This window comes from Acanthochromis polyacanthus, chromosome 5, assembly GCF_021347895.1.
Source record: "Acanthochromis polyacanthus isolate Apoly-LR-REF ecotype Palm Island chromosome 5, KAUST_Apoly_ChrSc, whole genome shotgun sequence".
Lineage (NCBI taxonomy): Eukaryota > Metazoa > Chordata > Actinopteri > Pomacentridae > Acanthochromis > Acanthochromis polyacanthus.
The window spans coordinates 18,651,073-18,675,823 of NC_067117.1; the positions used below are offsets into that span (position 1 = coordinate 18,651,073).

A 24,751-nucleotide genomic window follows, 5' to 3' on the forward strand; every position below is an offset into this window, starting at 1 on the left:
ATACCTGTGACTATTTGTATAATAATAATGTTTATTTAGTTGTAATGTACACCAAATGAACTGAAGCCACAACACAAATAAGCCTCAGACCTCCTCAGATTTCCTATATTTTCATATATATATATATATATATATATATATATATATATATATATACATATATATATATATATAAAATAGGAACACCAATTAACACCAATTAACAACGAAAAATGAGTCAAAACACAGTTACAGCAGTAATCAAGAGGTACAGAACAAGCTGTAGTACTACTAATCAGCGTCATGGTGCCTGTCCGTCTAAAAAGACACATTTGACAGTGCACCTACCATTTGCATAATCTAGCTGTGAAAAACAGATAGAAAATTGCTTCATACTTGGCATCGGGGTCAGCAATGGATGCCAGAGTTTCTATGACAGCTCCGACAGTGTGAAGGATGGTGCATAATGCCAATCTCTATGGATGTCATCCAGGAAAAGCTGTCTTGCTCTCTGCTCTGGACAAAACTACAAGATTTAACTTTGCTAAACAACATGACAATAAGCCGGATAATATTGGGAGTGCATTGCTAAATTTGTTTGGTTCAGATGAGGTCCAGCATGTTTGGCGTGACTCTGGTCAAGACGATCACTGTGAATGCAGAGTCCTGACAGTGAAGCTCAGAAGAAGGAGTGCGATGATAAGTGGCTGCATGAGCGTATTGGGTTTCAGGAAGATGACATTTATGGATGGCACCAATAATACTTCTGGATCATTCAAAGTGATTGCTGACATGTGTTAAGAAGTTTTTCAGAAGAGAAATCACACAGCATTTTCTACAGAATACAAAAGTGAAAAATATGACCTGGTCAATTATGTCATCTGACTTGAATCTAATATAGCACCTTTGGAGTAGCTGAAAGATAAAGGCAGAGCAACACAACCTCTTCAGCGAAGAGCAGGGGGGAAATGATTTCAGAAGAACAGCAGAACATCTCTCCAGAAATCTGCTATCCTCCATGCTGAAGATGATTGAATACATCAAAAATAAAGGTGGACAAATGAAGTATTCCAAAAAAAAAAAAAGTATCTCAGCAAAGACTTCTGTTGTGTTGAGCTTTTACTGTTTAAATTCATAATAGTAAATCTAAACTGCTGGATTTAACTAAATTTAATTTGACATAAGAGCAAGTACACTGCTGTTCAACTCAGAAGTAATGCAACTATTTTAAGGCAATATAATTTGAATAATTCCAAACTTAAGCGATATTGCAAAGGGATGTACTCACTTCTGTTGTGTATCATATCTGATCAATCACAATGGCGACACAGTAAGTTGAATCCAAACCATTTGGTGTAATTGTTACCAGACACAAAGTAATGTTAAATGCTAAAGCATACTGAAAGCATAGCATAAGAGTCAAACAGTCATGTAATTTATAGGGCAATATCTAATTTCCATTAACTGAAAAAAAGCAAGTGATGGCAAGATGCAAGTCGTGTCACTAAAGTGAGGCTGCAGATTGTCTGTGTGTTAACTGAACGGGGGCTTGTAAATGTCACATAAGTCACATAGTCTTGCTTTAAGTTAGAAATTTAAGTAAAGATTTTGCCCCACTAAGTTAAAAATTTTCATCGTGTGATCAATTTTCCTTTTTTTGCATTTTAATAATCCCTGTATTTTTCTATTTTTTTCACTTTCATCTTGTATAAATAGTTTTCTATAAATAAAATCCATACCCAATTAGAGGAAGTCGCCCACCGGGGTGCCGAGTGCACCAGAGAAAAGCATCAAAGCAGCCATCAAGCTGAGGAGCACTGAGCCAGCAGGAGTCTCTGTGTAATTACCTAAAAATGTAAAGCTGGTGAAGCATATTAAAAACTGAAACTTTTTTTTTATTCATTTTTCAGTATACTTATTTATTCAACCTTTTCTTGCTGGGCGAACAACTTCTACCTGACACCTTTGATTCTGTTGTTGTGTATTAACATATTAGCATCAACAATTGTGCATATGCGTGTCAGAAATCACAAATTATTTAGCCTGGGTATTTGTTGACTATAAACTGATGTTATATTTATAGATATATTTTGGATCTTAGTTGCTTTACCCCAAGTCCCTAGCCCGTAATCACTTCCTTGTTCCATTACTCCATATATAAAATGCAGTACTTAAGTAAATTGGGCTTTTCAGACACTCATATTACTCATTATTTTGAGTTGCCAGCAGCTATTTTAAATCAATACAATATAATGTGCATTGCCTTCTGAAACTAACAGCATAAAGCAGGATTTGATGTAAAGCTGAACACTACTTCCTTATTTAACGGTGTTCATTTTGAGTGGACGATACAGTCGATCATTTTCAGTCTCAGAATTGAGATAAAAAGAACAGGAGCTCCAGTTTATAGTACACGGTATAGTGCAGTAGATATGAGGCTCTGCTTCACTTGTGCTATGTTGCCCTCCTGTGGTGACAGCTAAAATTCATCACAATACAACGTAAATTGCTTTAGCGTTGAAAAATAGTAGCCTTTATTTTTCTAATGGCAGTATTTACAGGTGGCCTGCTGTTGTGGTCAAGAACATAGTGAAAAAAATATGAACACATCTCAGGCAAAGCAAACACAACCAAATTATCGACATTGGGATATGGACGAGATAAATATTCTAATTGATGCAATTGTTCTAAAAATGACAAACTGTGAGGCTTCGGCTTTGCCCTTTAGCATCCAGTGGGTAAACGTACACTCTTTCCCGCAAACATGTGCCCTGCTACCTTTATTCAAATGAACAATACGGTTCGAGTGCTGCTCATAAAACAATCAATATCACAGAATAACATCAAATCTTGATTTAACACACGAAGAGTAAAAAAAAAAAAAAAAAGAGCACTACATTAAACAAAGTAGTTGCAAAATGAAATTGACATCTGATATTGTTTGGTTGACGCAGCCAGAGCAACTGAGGATACAGCTTGTATGTGTTTGATTTCCAAAACGGTTCACACTAAAAAAAAGACGACATTGTTTTATAAATAGGATTCTACAGTTTTAGTGGTTTGTTGCTCGATGTATATGGTGGCTTATTCATGATGCAGATTTTGCTTGAATGTCTGGATACGTTTACGACCGATGTTTTTGTAAACAGGCTCATTTAGAGGGCAGTACGTCAGGGAACACACGGAGATAAATACAATTTCAGCAACTGTCGAAAAATTCAAAACTCAGAACAACTGCAAAACAAGCAGAGCTGGTCAAACCGGTTTGAAACCATATGGTTTTCCACAATGTCCAAAAAAACATTCTTAGCCCAGATACACAAGCTGTAACTGCAGTCACCGTGGCTCAAGTGACGCATGACATTTTTGACGATACATTTGGATTCAGATACAATAAGCTCTCCATAAATAATAAAAACAACCTTAAATTCTGACAAATAATATTCTCTTTCACATTGATATACAAACAATATAAGAAAAGATCATAAATACAGGGCCAATCGGTGCCCCAAACATTCAATAAACATTAATAGTACTGTGGTTTATATAAATGCAATATGATTAAATTACATTGTCAGTTGATGTTGTGATGGAAAACATCAAATTTTAAATAAACTAATAAGCCAAACCTGGCTTCATCATGCTGTGGTGATACTGGAGGTTGGTGGCCGTTTGCTAAAAACATTCATCTGAAAAACAGAAGTGCTGAGAAAAGACCAGGAGAGGAGCACTGGGAACTTAAAATGTTAGGTGAAACGGATATGAAAGCAACATTCTCCAAACTGACATTTCGGTTTTAAAATAAGGACACTGTAAACCTACAAATCCAACAATAAGAAATATGAAGCCTCGAATTGTCCATCTTGAGGTGAATATTGTACATATTTTATCAGAAACACGCCTGCAATAACTTACATACAGCATCTTTTAATATGCCATCTTAGAATAAACTCTAGTAATAAAATTCATACTGTCAGAGGGATCAGCTGAAGTGTGTTCTCAGCAAATGAACTCTATTTTACACATATGGTAACTGTTTTGCCTGAAATATTTATGTACAAATACTGTTTGATGTAATTTCTACACAGTTCTATGCACTAGATGTAGAAATATTAAATTTAATGTGTGGAGGAAAGATAGACTTTAGAAACATTGTGGTTTAAAACTTTTCCGAATTGTACTTTTTGTCCTGGATTAATTATCAGGTAGTAAAACGTTTTAAAAACACATATCAGCAGTTGGATTTGTCCAGTTTGCCTGAAGATGCTGATGCTTTTTTAGTGTGGGAGTCAAATAGAGGGCACCATCTAAACATTTAATGTTTGAGGTAAATATTTACTAAAAATAAGAAGAATTAAAGTTTGCCTCAGCACACTGGGATGCAAAGTAACAAAAAACAGCAAAGCAGGGGACGGTATGAACAGGATGTCAAGTTTTTTTTTTTTCCCTGATATCGCAACGTCCCCCAGATATGAATGATGGCAGGCACTTGAATGTCATGGTTGTGCGCGTGTGTGAGGAAAGTGGTGGATAGTCGCATGAGACTGATAGTTCTTGAAGAGTGTTTCTTGGAAAACAAAAAGATGGAAGAAAAGGCGATTCCTCCTCAAGATTCCATCTCGTCTCCATCAAACGATGGCGGCTCAAAGCTGAGTACCTCTTCGTAGGTTAATTCTGAGAAAAATAACATGACAATTAGTTATCATCATACTGAAAACACAGCTTAAATAAACGTGCTTTCCACCAAACTGTTCTGGCCCAAGGACCCACAAATTGCAAACTTACTCTTCCACTCCTCAATTTCCAGCTCCCGGCTTTCAAAGCTCTGGTCATACGGCTCGGCTTCAGGCTCGTCGTCTGGATCGTGGTACTGAGAAAAGTAAGAGTGGGCCAGAGCTTCAGACGCTGTGATCCGCTTGTCTGTGTCCAGCACCAGCATTTTTTCCAGCAAGTCCACTGCTACATCACAGCAGCAACAAAGGAGAGCAGAGTGAGAATGAGAGAAGGTGCAGCACAGAACAAAAGAGAGCTGTTTGTTTTTCTGGAAAGCTACTGGTAGAAAGGGTTGATAAGGACAACGTGTCATTTATTCAGCTAGAAATACCCATCTAAAAATTAGTCCTTTTCTGATGGTGCATTCACACCTTATACGTTTGGTTCAGTTAAAAAACACCCATGTGTGTTTGCCGACTTCGTGTGGCTTGCTTAGGGGGGTGTTAAAACTGTCAGTCAAACAACCAGACCGAGACTTTTTGAAAACATGTTGATTCACCTCCAAGCACACTCTGGTGGAGTTCATTTGTCATATGAAAGAAAATGGCTTAACAGAATTTGACATTAGCGAGGGATAGGTAAGAAAGCTGAAACATCGAGCATCAAAAAATGTTTTATTTCAGTCGATAAAATCAATTATTACAGACAATTTTCAAATAGCCTACTTTTAATAAAAACAGGAGAAAAAGGCTCCTTTTTAATTGAATCACCTTACTTTGAATGTAGGCACTTCAGCCTATTTGTCAAGGTGTTCCGGTAATAATTCCAATGTTAACACAACATTACAGAACACACACATTAAAAAAACAAAAAAAAAGCGCAACCAAAAATAATAAGCAATAGTAATATCAAATAAAGGAACAATGCTACCTTCATACATACAAAATAAGAAAGGCAAATAATGCTGGAATGAAAACAGCTCCATTATTTACTGCATGTCTTCCCCCCACTCTTCTCCCTACTTTCCCGTCTGCCTTTCCAACTTTACTCATCAAATAAGGCCAAAAAAATGACTTAAAAAATACTAGTGATACTTTCAGCACTTTTAAGACATTAGAAACATAAATATGCAAACCTGGGTTAGACCGCAGGTTATATGAAGCATTTAAGTGTTACATAACCTGCTGTCATTTCCCCAAACGCTTCCGGATGTGGTGCTGATGATACAGGATGACGACTGCCTTAACTGTCTAATCAATGACTTACCATCAGTCTGCATGACCTCATTAGGTCACAGCAAATGAACTATGGATGTGAGAAAGCCGCCCAACAAGATGCTAGACCTGTGTTATTGCACAGCTATATCCAGTATTTTTACATAATGGAGGATTTAACATGTAATCTCATCAAAAAAACAAACACATAAAAATACAATGTCTTCCTGATACCACTAGAGGGCCTCAGTGAAGCGGGAGTAGTACAGCTATAGCATGACGATTTAAAGAGAACTTACCAAGAGGATTGGCACCAATAAACACATCAGCAAAGTTCCTCTTGGGCATGTGGGGAAGTGAGTTGATGTAGTTCCTCGCCTGTGGAAGAAAAGCAAAACTGTAAAAGATGTTTAAAAAAAACGCCGTCTTTAAAAAGCTACAACTGAGAATTCAAAACATGTTCAAACTCTAATGGTTTCCTAAATTTGCCTGGTGCAAACCATCCAATGCATCCCTCCATTTCAAGCACTTTAATTAACAGCCAATTCACACTAATTATACAAAAATTGTGCCCTACTTTTCAGAGTCAAGACACGTTACCAATGAAACGGATAGCTCATCAGAATACACTGGCAAAGCCTCACTGTGACAAGCATGGTGAGTCAGAGAGGAAACAGGGAATACGTGGAGTGAGAGCAGAGGCTAGTATGCAGAAAAGAACTGGTGGGAAACATTTCAACAATCCAGTCCAAAGGTAAACAGTTCTGTGGGTATTGGCTGGTGGGCGGCTTTGGCTAGGCCCCGATTCCATTTGAGGGGTGGGGAGAGCCGGGGGCACGTGGGAAGACGAAGGGAACGTGGCTCACCTCATGGCTGGGCATCCTGCTTATGAGGGAGGCCGGGGGTGTTCCCGTCAGGCGCATTATCTGCTGCAGCTGGTTTATATCTATAGCATCCGAGTCAAGGGGCATCATAACATGGAGGTCAGCACGTCAAAGAGCATGGGTGGTTAGGAGAGTTTATGTATGGGGGAGGGCAGGTAGGGGCAGATTAAAAGGGCGGGGAACACACACAGGGGTGAGGATGAAGATGATGTAAGAGGGGAAAAGACAGTTTCTGAGCTTCAATATAAAGCAATCGTTGACCGACTATAGCTTACAATAACAGATTTATGGATCCTGTAACGCACAAGGTCCTGCTACCGTCATACAGAGATCAGTAGGACTCTAGAGGTACATGCTAGAAAGAAGTGGAAAAAAAGCCTTGTGCTCAAGTGCAAATAAAGCCATTAAGAAAACACCCATTTCAGAGCAAAAACAGGTGCAGCTAAGAAGTAGTAGCATCACCACAGAGCATAAAACCGTCTAACTTTTCAGTGTGCAACACAAAAACAAGCAGAAGGGGCAGTGCAGCAAAACCGGGTGGGATGGTACTTGACACTCACAGCCTCCGAGGACATTTTCATCATGAACTCGTCCCCCGGTTTTCCGACGAGCACCATGATACGCTTCAACTGATCAATGTCTACCACACACATGAAGGAAAACAGAAGGGATGGAGGGCTTTGGATAAAAAGGATGAGAGCTGCAACAGACAAAGCTGTCATTTAAAAAAAAAAAAGAGCAAATCATGTTATTACCAACTTAAATGTGCCCTGTGTTACACCATGGAGTTTTCATGATAGTGACAAAATACATTAAAAAGGATGAAACAAACAATCCAGTACTCACAAGTTCATAACTACCACATGACTTAACGTGACCACGTTACAACATCTCAGAGGTATTGCATGGGCTAATAAAACATTAAAGCAGTTGGGGGGAAATGCAGCACAAGCACAAAATTACACAAAAAGTCTCAAATTTGGGGGTTCGAAGACAAGTATTTGAACACTCAACAGTGGCTTCATCACAGACCACAGGTTGTAATATTTCAGTATTTAGCATGCAGAACTGTTTGACTGCATTTGTGCATTGACTCAGGTTCAAACTGTTGTGAAAGTTTCCTCCATGTTTCATTCAGCAAAGCTTTCACATTCTCTACTAAAGCATCAGCTTTTGTCTCTGAAGCTTTGTCTCCAGAGTTCATGATTTCATTCATAAATGCCTGCAGGTGAACTACTACTTTTAAAGAAAACTGCTTCAACTCCACCTGACATTACCACATATAAGTGCAGCAGATTTTTTGTTTACATTTTGAAATCTCAATAAGGACGACATAGGAGTGTTTTTAATCCTGATTATCTTTGCAGAAATACGCAAATATACAATACCTGTATTTGTAGCGTGCAAAAGTATAAAACAATACAAGAGCTCACTTTTGCTTCCACCCACTGCACACATGTGCAAAGATCAGCTTTCACTCAAACGGGTAAAAGGAGCTTAACCAGTAAGACTACAGTGTATTCACCTGTGCTTTGTAGGTGGGTAGCTCCACCGCTTTTCAGAGTAATTTAGATTTGGTTAAATAACATACATTCAAACACAGACACACACAAAGGGCATGCAGGGAAGGAGAGGATGGGCTGACTGATTATTCAGAGCAGAAATCACAAATACATTGTCCAACAATCTCAATGAAGCTTTGGATTTTTAACATCACCATGACTTTACCAGAGCGTGCCAAGTTCTATATTTGAAACTGTGTGTCCTAATTACTGTAGTTTTCTGTGTTTTTGTATTAAATCATCTGAATGCGCTACTGCTGCATAAGGGTAGCTTTGTAGGAGGGAAACAGGAAGGTGTACTGTATCGTGGAAAAGCAGTAGAGACAAAAGTGGGCAGCGCTGAGTCATAGATCACAGGAGACTCCAACTCCACACGAGTGTGTGTGCAGCACAGTTGCAACAGCCACTCTGATAGCCTGGCAGTGCGGCTGAAAACAATATTCTTGCAATTATACTTCTGCACAAAACAAGCCGATTGCATTCATGTAGTGCTTCTTCTATGTCTTATAGTCAACCTATAGGTTGACTATAAGAGGCAGTGCTATTTATGCACGGTAGGGTGGAAGGATACGGTCTGTTCCAGGAAAGAGCGTCCGTCCTGTAAGCAGCTCAGCCATGATGCAGCCCACCGACCAGATATCCACTATTCAATGGAAACAGATAAAGTGAAGCATTCAGCATGATGAATATTTCCAAAGTTCAGTAGAAAGCTGAAGCTTTTCAGCAGCACAACAAAGACCACTTTGGCTACCTGTGAGATTCACATGGGAATCTAACAATCAACTGTCTCATGCTGTAATGCTCTGTGCTTGTGGCGAATTCAAAAATGCAAAGCTTGCCATTTCCAATTTTAAACACGCACTGCTTGCTGATAAGATGCGACTTCAGTTTTGTGACAATATCCTGTTAATTTGCAAAACTGAAAGAGCTGAATTAGTTTTCCGTTTTACATTTGCAGAGAAAGCACAGAGCAGTGAGCCTTTGTTTCATTTGAAAGTGCTCATCTTCTATGACACTGATCGTTAAATGGAAAATTAATTTCTCTGGGAATAATGAAAAAAACATTCAGTTCAGTTGGCAAGATAAAGAAGCTCTCAAGAAAAAAACTATACCTGTCATTTGGTGGTAAAAAAAAAAAAAAAGTCTAAATACAAAGAGGGGGAGCACTAGCTTTTTCCTACCATTCACCAGGGTCTGAAAACTGCTTGCACAATATAAGCCCACACAAATTGATTTGGCCATTTAAACACTTAAAAGCTATGTAAGGGAGAAACAAATGACATCCAACAAGGCAAATGTCTTCTTTGGATTCTTTGACTCAGGATACACAGCATGAAAAAGGCCCTAAATGTTATGTTGACTCCACCAGGAAATCGAAAAGCTGCCCTAGTTTCTCTAAAATTGCCCTCATAATTTTCCACAGCGGAAAAAGCTAAATATATCTGGTGAAATTCTGTTTAGTTTTAATTTCAGCTCTGTACTGCAAATAAAAACAGAAAATGGTTCGTTTTCGCATTATGGTTCAACCTTTTTTGTCAAATTGCACGCTGAACTTCTTGAATTACAGTAACCTTGAACACACAGATGTCACCAAGCCATTTCAACACAACTTCAATTATGGGAAATTGCACATGACGTAAAGTTACATTAAGCTGTGGTCTCAAAATGGTATGACTGAATGTCTGTGTACGTACCGGTCATGTTGTAGTGCATCCAGTTGAGCATGATCTCTGGGGCTCGGTACCATCGGGTGGCTACGTATCCTGTCATTTCATCGTCTGTGTGCCGCGCCAAACCAAAGTCCAGAATCTGAGGGAGCAAATAATTTTACATGCTGGGCAAGTAAAGATGACAAGACTGCGTATTTGACTGAACAACTTCCATCTTCTTATAAGGTGCTTGACATTCAGTGAACCTTGTATCTGAATCAAAGGTTTCCCACCTTGAGCTCACAGTCTTCATTCACCGCCAGATTACTAGGCTTCAAATCCTGAAGGAATTGAAAGAGAAAGGCAGAAGTAAAGATAAGAAAACAGAAGCAACACAGAGGTATCCAGCTGACATCAATCTGAAAATCACTAGCAGATATTTTTCCACTTCATGTGTAAAGGAAGCACCAAGGAAAAAATGAGCCATGTATTGTTTTGGCAGTCCGATAAGAAATGACATCATTAAAGAGGCCTTGAAACTGATACCACTACAACATGTTTAATCAGCACAGGTCCCGTATTATTCGGTCAAAAGGAACTGGTTTAATCTTCAGAACTTCAGTTTATTTACAAATTCAGCAGCGCCATCACTTACTCTGTGGATGATATCTGCAGAGTGGATGTACTGTGGAGGGAAAACAAAAACGACCATGATTAAAGGTATTTCAACTTTTCCTTTGGAAACAATGCAACTGAAAGGTTTTTTGCCATTAATTTAAGTAGTTTGCAGTTTAATCACAGTTCACTAATGTTTGTTTTCTTTTTACACCTAGTCAGTACAATAATGAAAAACTGCTTTATTAACAGAAATGATCAATGAGAAAGAGAAATAAGAGCTAATGTATTACAAAAAGGGGTGCAGCAAACTATACAATCATGGTGAGAAATATCACGTACTGCATCCTATCAGAAATGATTTACAGAAACAGATACATAGAAATTGATCTTTACTGAGGTCACTATGTCAAAGGTGTCAACATAGAGCTTATGGCCAAGCACCATAACTTCAAGCGATTACAGGAAAAGTTTCAACAAACTTAATCAAATTTAAGGCCCAAAAGTTAAACCAAACAGTAACAGTTTCAATTCAACTCCAGCATCTTTGTGCATCTTCACAACAAAAGAATATTTTGTTTTCAATATCACTGCAAAGGAAGATTTAATTTTCTAACTTCAGTCAGTCTAATGAAGCAGCCTCAGCATTGTGTAAAAATCCTGATGCAGTTAGAAGTTCACCGACCTTTAAGCCTCTGAGGATCTGGTAGATGAGGAACTGGACGTGGTCATCAGTTAGCTTCTGACACTTTACAATGTTGTTGAGGTCTGCACCCATTAGGTGCGTCACCAAGTACCTGCAAATCACACAACCAATCAGCCTCTACTGCTGTCTTCTTTATTATCTGCAGCTTTGCTTAATTAAAGTTTGACACTTTTATAGGTTCTTTCACTTTTGCTTATTGTGGTATAATTTGTGAAGCACTTTTGAGTTTGTTATGTTGTTGTTTTTTTTTAATTAAAATCACTTATCAGTGTCAGCAATACTAATAATACTAAACATTTAGAAGTTGTGTACATTACAATTATGTGTAACTGATGGTTCATGCCTAACTTGTGCATTTTAATGAAACCAAAATGGAGAAGAAACTACTGTCAAAAAGAGAGCAGGAAAAAAATGAATTTCTATCTTGTTAATACTAGAATTTTTATAGCGCAAACACTTTAGATGAATACAGTGCGAAGTCTCTCTGTGGCATACCTACTGGATCACACTTTATTCCATAACAAGAGACTACTTACTGGCAAGCCACTGACTCATGTGAAAGCATCATTTCTTCCTGCACTATAAAGTCTGTTTTCAGTATGTTTCTGTGTTGTTTGCTGGTCACATGAAAGCCAAGTGCTGCATCTTTAACTATTGTGCAACTTCAGCGTGTGTGTCTGTGTGCATTTGTAGCTTCGTCTCACATTTCCACAAATGTGCAACATGCTGATGACGCCAGACCATGCAGAGAATTCAAGGACGCTGATTGAGTATTCTGCACGCACAGACACACACACACACACACAGTACCCCCAGAGACTGCCAGATGGCTGTTACCATGGAGACTAGCTGTGATGTGCCCAAGCGCACGTGTTCACCCTCCATTCACCTTGGTGTAACTCACCATGCTTTGGCCTCGCATGAAGTTATGAGCTGCAGTATTGCTAGTTTTGCTACGGTGTTAATCATCTGCTGACATGAATGGTTATATTGTGTTAGTAGCAAAGCAGTAGGGGCTGAGACAGAAGGGAGGCAGAGAAACAGGCTGAAAGAATGAATGAGGAGAAAGCAGAGAGACAGAGAAAAAAAAAAACTAAGACATGAATGAGGAGGAGACAAAGAGCGACTTACACATCATTGAATTCCTGCAAGCTTGTGGCTGGTGTGAAAACATCTAATAGACCAATCACCTGAAGAGAAAAAAGAAAAGGTCAGAAAGTTAGAAATGATTACTTTTTAAATATAAACATGCAAGCTGTCTAGCTTGTGTGTCAATAAGGACAACAAACTGATAATCCACAAGGCATATCTATAGAATTTAAGATCATATCATCCATTTTTGGAATGTTAAAGTTTAATCTTATGTAGCAGAACAAGACATCTCTGTATTCCCATCCTAGCTACCTAAATTAAATTAGGTGATGTACACTAGGTCATCCATGTGCTCTTTTTTAGCTACTGATTTCACATAAAAGAAAGTGGTAAAAACCACGATGGACAATATTTCAGCAGCAAACATGGCAAAGTGAATTTAGTAAAGGAGGTTTATGATGTGGTCAAAAGAAAATATACATTGATGACATTTTCTCAAAGAAAATCAGGTCAAAGACAAAACACATCTCAGAACAATCTGCATACATGTCGACACTCTGGCAGAGAGGAAACTGAGTGCCAAGCCTGCGCCCGCCCCCTCCCTGCCCAGGGAGAGACTGAGGTGGATAGGTAATCTGAAAACACTGGAGCAGCCCACCCACACAGGACTCAAAACCACAGCTGATTGGTGGGCTGGAGCCACAACAAACGGCTGATTGGTCCACTCAGGCTTTCCGAAATCCAAACCTGGGGAGTCTCCTGGCAACAGCATGAGCAAAACACAGAATCCCTCTCTATCTAAACCATAGCAGGTATTAAATCACTGAGGATTTATGCATAAAAAAAGCACAGATTTGTGCTTTTCCTATTGGGAGGACTGCTATATGGGATGAATCTTTATCGGACTGGCATTTCAATGCGACACTAGCATCTTTTATTCAGCACAGTGATATAGGCACTGATTCTGTATAATCCTACATAATCCTGGTGCCATATAAAACCTGTTTTCAAATGAATGCACGGAGGTATTTCAGTGGCAGTGCCAGTCCACTGTGCAACACTAATTCCAAAACTGCTTAAAAATGTTCAAGCTGTTCTAGCAGTGAAATCAGAACAGTAAACGGGGGAGCTAGAAAAAGTAAAGCTGCGTGAGTGTTCCACTCAGCATGCATGGACTTAAATACAGCGAGTTCAAATTATGTTTTGGCATGAGCTGCTATCATATGGAACTTTTGCACAACATGCGGAGGCTTGGATTTTTTTCAGTATGGTTTGGCAACCATCGTGCTACGTTCTTATGTACATTCCTTCCTATTAGCCTTTGATCTAAACAGATGTAGGCAAGCAAAAGCTGCGTTTTGTTGCTGTTGGCACATTTAGATAATGCTTGACCAACTCCGGCACTAATCAGCTTCTAATCAGAGAAAACAGAAGTGGCTCTGAAATGATGTCATGTTTTCACAGTCACGTCTGCATGCTCTGAGCAGCAGCAATCCCAAATCAGATATTTTATTAATGACATCCTCTCAGTTCTTTATTGGACTGACGACCTGTGTGTCGTGACGGTGTCTAGAGGTGCTGAGTAGTTAATGCATGAATTCCACAAGTGTGCGTAATGAGTTCTTCAAGGGAATTAAGCCGTGTACAATACTGTTCATAGTAAATTAAATCAATTTTCCAGAGATGGGCTTTTATTTCAGTGATATGTGCTCTAACATTGTTCTTTAATTGCTGCTGGTGGGTTTTCCCCTTTGAGATTTTCCATATTTCTACAAGTTAAAGCTTCTTCCAACCCCGGTGAGTGAGTCATCTAAAACTTCACTTCATGGCAGCTGCCAGTTAATGACCCCAGAGAATCCAGTCACTTGGCAGTAACTTCTCTTATGTCTATTATCACTATATACTTTTATCTACCTGTTACAATAACAAACAGCAAACTCTGTACAATGCCCACTTCCTCTCTTTTTCCACATATAAATACCCCCAGCATCAACAGAAACTTCCAGTCTTACTCACACATATGCAAGACTCACCAGGTGACTGGGTTCCACACAGGCACAGAAACACATTATTTGCACTAAGGCGTGACAAATCATAGCCACTGGCATTACAAAACACAAAAATATAATTTCCGTTTGGTCCAAGTGTTAGCTGCAGAAAGAAATGGCACACGGGAACCATGAAGAGTTCGAGTTTCGTATGTGGGCAAGTGTCTGCATGTGAGGGAGCAACACACAGACAGACAAAAATCAAAACCAAAACAGTGATTGTAGGAGGGCAACTAAAACCACTGTCAGGATAATTGAAGAAAAAAATGACAACAATCATAACTAGCGCAGCAATAAAATAACACTGACAGAAGAGGCTCCACACCCAGTGATGGGGCTGCAGTTGTAAACCTTTCTGGTGACTCATTCCTCACCAAGTAACTAAATGATTTGATCGCTTGCCAGGGGAAAACCTCCTTCAGCAGGGCATCAAACCAACCACAACTGGAGAATGAGGTGAGCATGTGCATGTTTATGATGTCTTATGTGAACTAACAGAAGTACGGACTGTTGAACGTGTTGCTGCTATTCCATTACTAACATTTTGGTGGCACAGGCAGGAGGGATTTTATAGTCAGATGGAGGGCGTCGGTACACAGATGGAGACTGACGTGGTAAGTCACACACCCGCCTATTTTACCAATCAATTCTGTTCATCACAAAAGGAGTCCATGTGAGCAAAAACTGGTATCTTTTGGTCCAATCTGAGCCTCAGAATTTGGACACTCTTGCAGAAATCACAAAACATCTTGAGCTTCCGCCTATTCCTATCAATAGGTTTACATATTTTCTGCTCTAAATTTCCAGCACGAGCTGTGCGTGATCGCCTCACGTCATGTGGGTCTTCCTGCAAATTCCTGAAAGCAGATCTGAGAAGCAGCAATCACTATGAGCTGTAAGTCTACAAACATGCAAAAAATTTAGTGAGGGAAGCAGAGCAAAGACTGCTTCTGCAAGGGAGCACCCAGTCTGCAAACCTTATGTGCAACTCCATGTCCACACATACGTAGTCTTTTCCAAACAGCTAAACTACAGAAGAATGTAAACAGAGTATAGAGGTGAGGTGAGATTTAAGGCTGAGGGGTGGAGGTGGAGGGCGACTCGGGTGACTCACATTCTCGTGCTTCATGTGTTTGAGCAGCCGCAGCTCTCTGTACGTTCTCTTTGCATGGATGATGGACTGGAAAGGTCTGGACAACTTCTTCACCGCTACCTTCAGGCCACTCTTCACATCGTACGCTGAACTGGAAGACACAATATTTGAAACAGGTGAAATGTTAATTGTTAAAAGTAAACGCATGCCAGCGGGCGACTAACAACTGTCATATCAAAAGCCCAGCGTTTCCCTTCATTTAACTGACAATGAGATCCAACACTAGACTGTGTAGGCGGCCACAATCCAGTAAACAAAGCAAACACTTGCATAACACTGAGCTCTTGGTTTCAGTTCTTATTATACTCTGCAGCCTAAGGTTGTATTGGGAACATGACTGAACCTGTTGTTAAGTATCAGCTGCACTGGGGACAGCAGCATGGAGCGTGAAAATCCTTGAGCTATTTACTGGAAATGGATTTAGCAGCGCAACATGTTTGTCAGCACACACACAGCAAAATATTCCTCCTTTACATTAATGCTGTTTACATGTTCCAGGGGGTTGCTCACATAAACGTAACCTGACCTCAGGTGTCTAGCTAAGCAAATAATGTCCAAAAACCCTTTACACTAGACAATGCAAGTCTGTTACTGCGGCTCTGTTTGGAAATTTATCAGTTTTCATTCATTCAAGAAATGCTTGCTGGCTGACTGTCAGTAGACGCTACTATGACTTTATTACATTATTGTAGCTAATTGTTTTTGAAAATCATGCATCACAGAGGAACAAACAAACACAAAAATGACATGTAAAAATATCTGATCATTACATGTGTGGCCTCATTTTCTCTTTGCATAATGGCTTAATTTGCAGCACATTGAAGTTAGCAGCTGCTCGGCATCTGTTCCATGCCTGTTGTTTTAAACTGAGTGTGCATGAGTTTGCTTTGGTTCTCATCCATCATGTTTATCGTTTCATTGCAGTGGCGTAACAGAATACATAATTGTCGCCGCACGGCAATGCAAGAGAGAGAGAAAAAAAAAAAGGTGCAGCAAAAAGAACACAGACAAAGACAGCGTTGCAAACATGGGCAGAGAAAAATGCTCTGTACTTATGTAAAATAGACAGCAAAAAGCATGCTATTATAAACTGTACATTATATTCTGAGGACACCACAAATGGAAGAAGTAGATCTTGTACATCTTTTAATTAAGTAAAAGTAACAATTCCACAGTGTAGAAACATGGTTTCACATTCTCTTCATGCATTTACATTCTTACACAAGTAAAATCACAACAGATTTAGCATCAAAAATACCAAAAGTACTCCTGAAGGTTGATGTACACTTACTGTGAGCACTTATGCTTGTGCATTAAAACGGCCAAACCATTAGCTGGCAGTAGTGCTTCTTTGACACCGTGTTGAATTTGTTCATGTACTTCAAGCAGATTGTGTTGGAGTTGGAGCTAATAAATACAGAACAATTTTTTATAAAATTACTGCAACCCAGAAAAAAAGACAAAACCTGTGAACCAACTGGGTTCCTACTGGGATTGGTAGCACCATGAACAGCATATGGCTACAGTGGCCGAATATTGACTATTTGCATTGTGATCAAGCCAGAGACAATTGCACCGTACGACATCTAACATTTTGATTCAGAGGGATTATCTGGGCACAAGTCAATATGCAGTGTAAACAACAAATTACTTCTGAGTGGGCCAATCACAGTTGTGGTTTCCTATATTTCTGTGTAGGTGTGCCTCAAGCTACAGTGCAGTTTCAACACATAAATCAAGCCTAATGTAGAACAGAATATACATATAGAATAATGCATGTTGTTGAAATATTATTACTGATATGTCATATGCTCATCAGAGATCTACTACATTTCATACTAAACTATTGACTGCAATGCTTAGAAAACAGAAGTTATCAAATAAATGTAGTGGAGTAAAAAGTGCATTATATGCCTCTGAATTGTATTGGAGTACAAAGTAGCAGAAAATGGAGAACTCAAGATATGTACGGTAACTTGAAAATGTATTCAAGTACTGAACTTGGGTAAATGCACTTATAGTTGATTTCTACCACTGCTCACTGTAAGAGAGAATGAAAGAATGAAAGAGGCAGATGGTCTTTGCCTCCTCAAGAAGCATAACGTAGCTGCATTTCCTGCATCTGTGAGGAAACACAACCCACTTACAATAAACCACATTCCTTCCAGGTCAATCACTTAAGCTGCATCACAAATGGATGATTGCAAAATCAGTTTTAAAAAAAATATCCAGGCTAGGTTTTGTGCTGACACATTTTTTTGTTTTTCACTGTAGTCTACAGATGTGGGTCAACATTTTAAAAGAGGGGTCTCTCTTTCAACTTTGTCAAACTCCTTGTACAAACTGCACCACACACCAAAGGGAGCGATCAATAATCATCCATCCAAGACAAGTAAACAATCTGAACCACCGAGCCAGTCCTCAGCTGCCTTATGGCCTTTCAGTTAAAGGTCTACAGTTTAGATGAAGTCAATATTAGTTTTTTACTGGAAGGGATGAGACTCATTTCCTCTGGACATGTTTCACAAACAGACTTAACTGTTGGTCTTTACTGACTGAGAACTCCACATTCCAGTATTGTAGTGTATAAAGCCTAATAGTAGCCTCAAAGAAATAATTTTATATGTCTAAAAGAGCTATGAGTATGGCCATGAGTGCCACACATCCATAATAAGAACATCAAGATAAGCAGTGTGTTTTTTCCAGTAAGACTGAGATAATCTCCCACGCCCAGTGTACTCTATGTCCAGGACTTGCAGAACAACTTTTATCTGTATCACTACAGGGAAAACCCATACTCAGTAGAGAGAGAGTATTGCAAAGCTAAATGACAAAACAAAGACACATGGTCTTTCACACAGCTGCTAATCTGTGGGGCAAACAAGATGAGTCTTTAGCATACACCACCCAATTAGTCTGTAATAAATGGAACTGCAATAACAAATGGCCATAAACTGTGGGCCGTACAGCGAGCTGTGCTGGGAGTCCGGCTTCACAAGAAAGTAAGGAGTCAGTATGCTGACAAACAAGACAGAGTGAGCAAACAGGCAAAAGTGTTGTAAATGATTTGTTGCAATGTCTGCAGTAAGAGGCTTGTCATCAATTCAGTGTATTTCAGTGACCTATTCTTGGGAAAGATCTTCTACACCAGAGTCAGGGTGTATAAGTTGTGCTTTTAGTAAGACTGACAGGTGCTTTAATTATGTTTTTCACTACCAAGCCATTCATGCAAATACATAAACTAGACTTGTATTAGAGTCTGACAGGGTGCATTTACATTGATAAAGACATATACTGCCAAATCTCAGGATATGCCTTTTCAACACTACAGTAAACTGTAAATCTACTGTAAATCACTGATCTTCAGACAAAAACAGCATACTGGCTTTCATAAAACTCAGAAAAAAATATAGTAATATTTTTCTATCCTCTGTGTAATTGGTATCAATATTTGCAACGAAAATCTGATTTCAGAGCCAGCACCGTACGCAGATTATTCACTCAACAGGTATAAAACCCTTATACAGACAGCACCACCCACTCACACACAAGTCAAACAAGAATGGAAATAATAACCCATCCTGCCCAACCCCATCAGTTGACACAATAGTCAAATTCTGCACTACCCCATCTGATACGTGTGTTCTGACGGGAACAACAAAACACTGTAATCCTTAGAGGATATTTAGCTGCTCTTTCTTTCAGTGCTCATAAAAGGCTTAGGATGACTGATCTGAATTACAAAATCAACTCGAAACTCTAACGTGTCCATCTAAATTGTTTTCTATCATTGTGAACTGAACACCAGCGAGGACACAGGGCTACAGCAATCAATGCCATTTTTTAATCTGTTTTATGATTTTATGACAGGAACTAAACAGGAGATGACTGAGTCAGTAGGACACTGTGGCCTCAAAGGCCAGTAGAACAACAAGAAGTTATGATGAGCATATTTTAGATGTTCAGCAGTAATGTGATTACTTCCACGTCCACAGTCATCGCCTAGCTTCCCCGTAGCTCGGAACAAATCACCGTATGTCACTGGGCATATCATGATGCAGTCAATGTTTGGGTATGCAAAGAATGACCTAAAGCACCGTGACACATCTGATACGATGAACACTCAACATTCAATCAATGCTGCAAGTTCTCAGTGATGTCTGTTAATACGTATTTATCCGACCATGTTAAAACAGCCATGCTTACTGAGACATTTGTGCAAAATAACCTGTTTCTGATATTCACATGGCAGGAGCAATAATCTCATAATCTCCATACCCTGGCTAATGGTAAGTACTTAAATTATTGCAAGGCATAAGGGCACACGATTTTTCCCCCCAATCTGTTCTACTAACAGAGAGACAGATGAAAGTAAATCACTCAACCATCCCTCCTCCTTCACCCAGATAAACCAGCTCCTAATTCTGTGTGGACCACTAAAGTCTGCTGGGAAGGTTTAGAAGTCTGAAAAGCTACAAAGGCTTTCATTTTTTTTTTTTGATAGATGATAAAGTATCTTTTTATTTGTTGCAGTTCAAAGATATTTCAGCGACAGTTTGTTTCGAACAAAACAAGAAAGAACGTGACTCCCAGCTTATCTACCTTACATGTTTGTTTTGACTTAACTTCGACATGCAAGTATACTGAAAACATTTAGGGATGCCAGAGTGTATAGTTAATATATATTAAGATGTGTTGATTGGTCAGAAGTTTACACATTTCCTTCCTTTTATACAGACTGAAATAAAGGGGCTTATATAATTCAATTACAAGTAGTTGCATTTTTTTTAAGTATCTGAGCATCCGTCATGTCTGCACACCAAAAAGTTTTAGGGGATCAAATCCTAATCCATAACTTTATACCAAAATGAACGGTTTCACTTTTCTGACATCACTGACGCATTCAGTCATAGACCTCACATGACCAGATGCTGGAGCTAAACTCATAAAATTGCTGGTTTCGAGCATAAGCTGAGAAGTCAGCGCACGTTTTTTTGAGGTTAAAACCAAGTGCATCAGCCAGAAATGGCCAGATCGTGCAACATTATGAGTCTCATGCAATTCTTTCTTCTTCAGAAAAATGCCTACGACTTCAACGGTGAAAAAAATGCATAGCATGCTGGTGGCATAAACCAGTACAGAAAGATGAGCAGAGTCAATTACATCAAATTATACATTCATACTCAACTACACTTATGTGGAAGCGTGACAGCTGTTTACCATCCACCCTCATCTGGGATCGTGCTCAGAAAATACGGTTTTCAAAATCTGGCAAAAACAGCTGAAGTTGTGAATTACCGCATGTTTGTAAAATGTGAACATGTAAACAAGATGTTAGGAATTACAGGAATGTTTAGTGGAAGCAGGAAAACAAGGTTAAATTAGCAGATATGCAAAACTGTCTGACAGGAACTGACTGAAGATTTCTCATGCAAAGAAAAGTATGTTTTGGGTGACGTATGGTGATCGTTTTCTCTCAAATTTGCATCACAATGACACATCTACAATATCAATTATAAATTGCATTTAGACACTTAATAATATTTGGCAGCAATATTTCACCGGCTTGTGCAAAATCTCATGCTATTTCCTAAAGGCCAGAGAGTTAATGTTGTATTTCCATCGAAACCTCAAGCACTGATATCACTTTTTGCCATGTTTTTGTACCATTACCCTTTACTGAGCTGAAAGCGGTTATTCATTTAAAATATGAACTCCTCTGGGCCTGTATGGATTTCACACTGGTTCTTTGCTGAGAATCCTACAGTGAATAACATGAGACACAGTCCATAGTGTAACCTCAGCCAGCAGCCTTCACTGTAAACTTTCTTTCTACGCTAACCCTGGATCTACTCCAAGTCTGACATTCTTCAAAAAAAAATAGAGCAAAGGTCAGAAATAAGGAGAAAACTGTACTGTTGTTTGTTTTGTTTTTTTTGGAATACTTTGTATGAGTGAGAGGTTGATGAGGAAAATGATTAAAAGCCCCATACAGTGTGCGCTTTTCTTATTTAAATGACCCGTGACAGCATTGCAGCAACAAAAAAAGACCTAGTTGGCTGAGTGACTGAGCGCATGTGTCCGGCTGATCCACAGCCACGACATGCTGGAGTAGATGTTATATGAGGTTATTTATACGTTTCCAGATACCTTCTTAAGGGTTTTAGACATACACTGGACCAGAATTTATTGGAAGCTATAGGAGAAGTTGACATCTCCTTGCTCTGGCTGGACATATAGTCAAATACAGAGAAAACTAAGGAGGAAGTTATCAAAAGAAACTTCAAAGTAGCTGCAGATGACAGCAGGATAAGACAGAAAGAGATGCAGTTGTGCAAACTGTGGAGCACCAGAGTGACGCAGGGAAGGAGAAAACCACCTTGAAGTAAATTTCAAATCAAATACAAATCTTCTATGAGGACACTGTATATTCTGGTTCCTTTCAATTTGGCATTGGCGGATCTAATTTAGTGTCTTAAGGACAAATTCAGGACATGATTTGCCCACCATTCTCTGTAAATATATATAAATATATATATATATATAAAACCTTGGACATTCATGTATCTCAAATGCTGACTTGTACTGTTTACACTGCTCATATTGGCACATTCAAACTGCCCCTAAAGCTCTACCATTTACCATTCCTTGTTAGATTCTAAACTGCATTTCTTTATCTTAGTATTTGTAGAGGTTCAGTTGTGCAAACTATGGTGCACCAGAGTGACTCAGTGAAAGATGAAATCACTTTCAAGCAAATTTAAAATCAAACACACAGATCTTCTATGGAGGACACTATATATTAGTGCCATTCATTTGGCATGGGTAGATCAATTTAATGTCTTGGGGGGGAAATGCAGGTCATGCTTTACCTATCATTTACAGGAACTTCTTTTAAACCCTTTGATATTCATATATTTTGCATGCTGACCTGCATTCTTTATACTGTTCATACTGCCCATACAGCACAACACAGTTCACATTGCACTGAACTTTTACTGTGTCTTTTGTATTTCTTGCTAGATGCTAAACTAAATTTCTTTATCGTAGAATTTGCAGTTAGTTGCGCAAACTGTGGAGCATCAGGGTGACTTGGGGAAAGATGAAGCCACTTTCGATCAAATTTAAAATCAAATACAGATCTTCTATGAGTACACTGTATATTTATATGGCATTGGTGCTTCCAATGTCTTAAAATCAGGTCATGCTTTACCCATCACTAACGGCAAAACACACGCACATGCCCAATAGCTGAAGATGTGAAAGTGGGGTCGAAATGAACTGAGGTTATAATTACTGTACGTTGCCATGCATGCGATGACGGGAAGGCGTCACCAGCTGAGGCCACTACCTAACCTCGGGACTGTGAGTCATGTGTGCACCACAACGGGAGAAAGGATGACATCATTCTAGAGTAATCATCACCCTCATCGTGGTCGGATGGGCTCCTGTAGAAAGCTCTCACTGTGCACGAGGGGGCCCTACTTTCCGAAAAACCACGTGACCTTCTGGTACTCTGCAGGCTGCACCCAACTGGAAAATGCATAATGTATGCAATGTGCGGATGCGTAAAAAAGTGCCAGGGAGGAACACAATACTGTTCCAGTGGAAGGGGATTGTTTTTTTTTTGACGAGGTGTTTTGTAAAACACCGTCACTGTGTAATGAGAATCTGATGAGGAGGCACAGCTCCACTGACATGATGCAAGCAGGGACATGCCAGCCTTCCCCATCAGATAAACACAAACCAGCTAAACTTCACCGTGGACGCGCCGATTCCTGGAAACTAGACGCACACACAGGTGTTAGAAAAGTAAAAAAAAAATGTGCACAAAAAACAAAAACAATCCCCACCCGCCTAAATAATAAGAGAGTGCGCGGTGTGCCATCGCACTATAAACAAAAGGCACATTTCCTCCACGGCTGTGCAGCCTGATAAGCAGCCCGGGGAGAGGCAGCTCTGACGGGCCTCCGTGGGTGGTGGGAACCCGGTCGGTCGTTGTGCAATCGCGCTTTCAAGAGAACTCTGCAACAACTACTCACCATACGGATCCGTAAGCGCCGGAGCCGACGGGAGCTAAGTTCTGGTACCGCTCCGGAACCTCCCACACGGTTTTGTTGAGCTCCTGTCGGTAGAAAGTGGGTCTCTCCTTCTGCGACATTCCTGCGGATTCACCAGCCCCGCAGTGACAAAACAAGCCAGCGGAAACTTCTGCCCTCTCTCCTCCCCGTGTGGCACGACGTGGTGTGCTGCTGCTGCTGCTGCCTCTCCAATAAAACTCAAAAAGCCGAAGACGGGGCCGTGAAGCGAGCAAAAACTTAAACCGCCCAGTCGTGCAGATTCGTTGCAGTTGTGCAGGGAAAAAAATAAAACAGAAATCTCCTACTCTCCGTGCACGGTGGAGCGCCCCGGAGACAACTTCCCGCAGAAAAAGGCGCTGGGCTCAGGAAGCTCGGTTTGGCTCTCGCTGGATTTTTCGCCCTCTTCTGTTCTGGCTTTGCTGCTAGGCGCGCGGAAACACGGACGCGCACGTCGCTTCGTCACTGCGCGCTCCCGGAATTAAGCAGTTTCTCGCGAGAAATCAGTGGCTGTTGGGAGAACGGGGGATATCCCGTCACCACCGTGGACACGAGTGGGAATCTCCCTCTGTCGACCGCTGAACATATTTCCCCTGGTAAAATGTACATCTGATGTAACGATTTAATGTCAGTAATCATGTCACGACGGAAAAAAACATCATGAATTTACATCAAAACCAAATAATGTCCATACTGTCATTTATAGAATAGAACAGAGTTTTATTGACATTTCCACAGGTACATTACAGTACAGGTACATGGGATTTCTTTGTGTGTATTCTCCACACTGCTTTATATGTTGAAAAAAAGTACACACAAAGAAGACAATAAGTACACAATGTCAAGAAGAACTTTGTTTAAAAAATACAGACTACAACCACAGGGGAAAATTGGGATCAAAATGGATATTTAAAAATATAAAAAAAGATTCTGTTCAACTTTACAAAAGTAACTTTGTGCAAGAAATTTAAGCAAAAATGCATCTTAAAAGAGCATTTCCTATTTCAGTGACAGAATTTTTGTACAAATATTGATCAACCTGTCAAAAATGAATACTG

General features: G+C 39.7%; 1 protein-coding gene across 2 annotated transcripts; it reads right to left on the reverse strand.

Annotated features, from left to right (window-relative positions):
• Positions 1 to 2,485: 2,485 nt before the first annotated feature.
• mapk14b (mitogen-activated protein kinase 14b) lies at positions 2,486 to 24,157 on the reverse strand. Of its 2 annotated transcripts, none has more exons than XM_022201419.2 (12): positions 23,658 to 24,157; positions 15,577 to 15,706; positions 12,454 to 12,512; positions 11,302 to 11,413; positions 10,657 to 10,686; positions 10,295 to 10,342; positions 10,047 to 10,161; positions 8,924 to 8,995; positions 7,351 to 7,430; positions 6,206 to 6,284; positions 4,765 to 4,938; positions 2,486 to 4,653 (listed from the first exon to the last, which is right to left on the reverse strand). In XM_022201419.2, the coding sequence occupies exons 1-12, from the start codon at positions 23,774 to 23,776 to the stop codon at positions 4,586 to 4,588; spliced, it is 1,086 nt and encodes a 361-aa protein (XP_022057111.1). In that variant the 5' UTR covers positions 23,777 to 24,157; the 3' UTR covers positions 2,486 to 4,585. The 2 variants fall into 2 exon arrangements, with proteins under 2 accessions (XP_022057111.1, XP_022057110.1); XM_022201418.2 differs by lacking the exon at positions 7,351 to 7,430 and adding an exon at positions 6,773 to 6,852 and having other exon boundaries at positions 23,658 to 24,153.
• Positions 24,158 to 24,751: the final 594 nt, after the last annotated feature.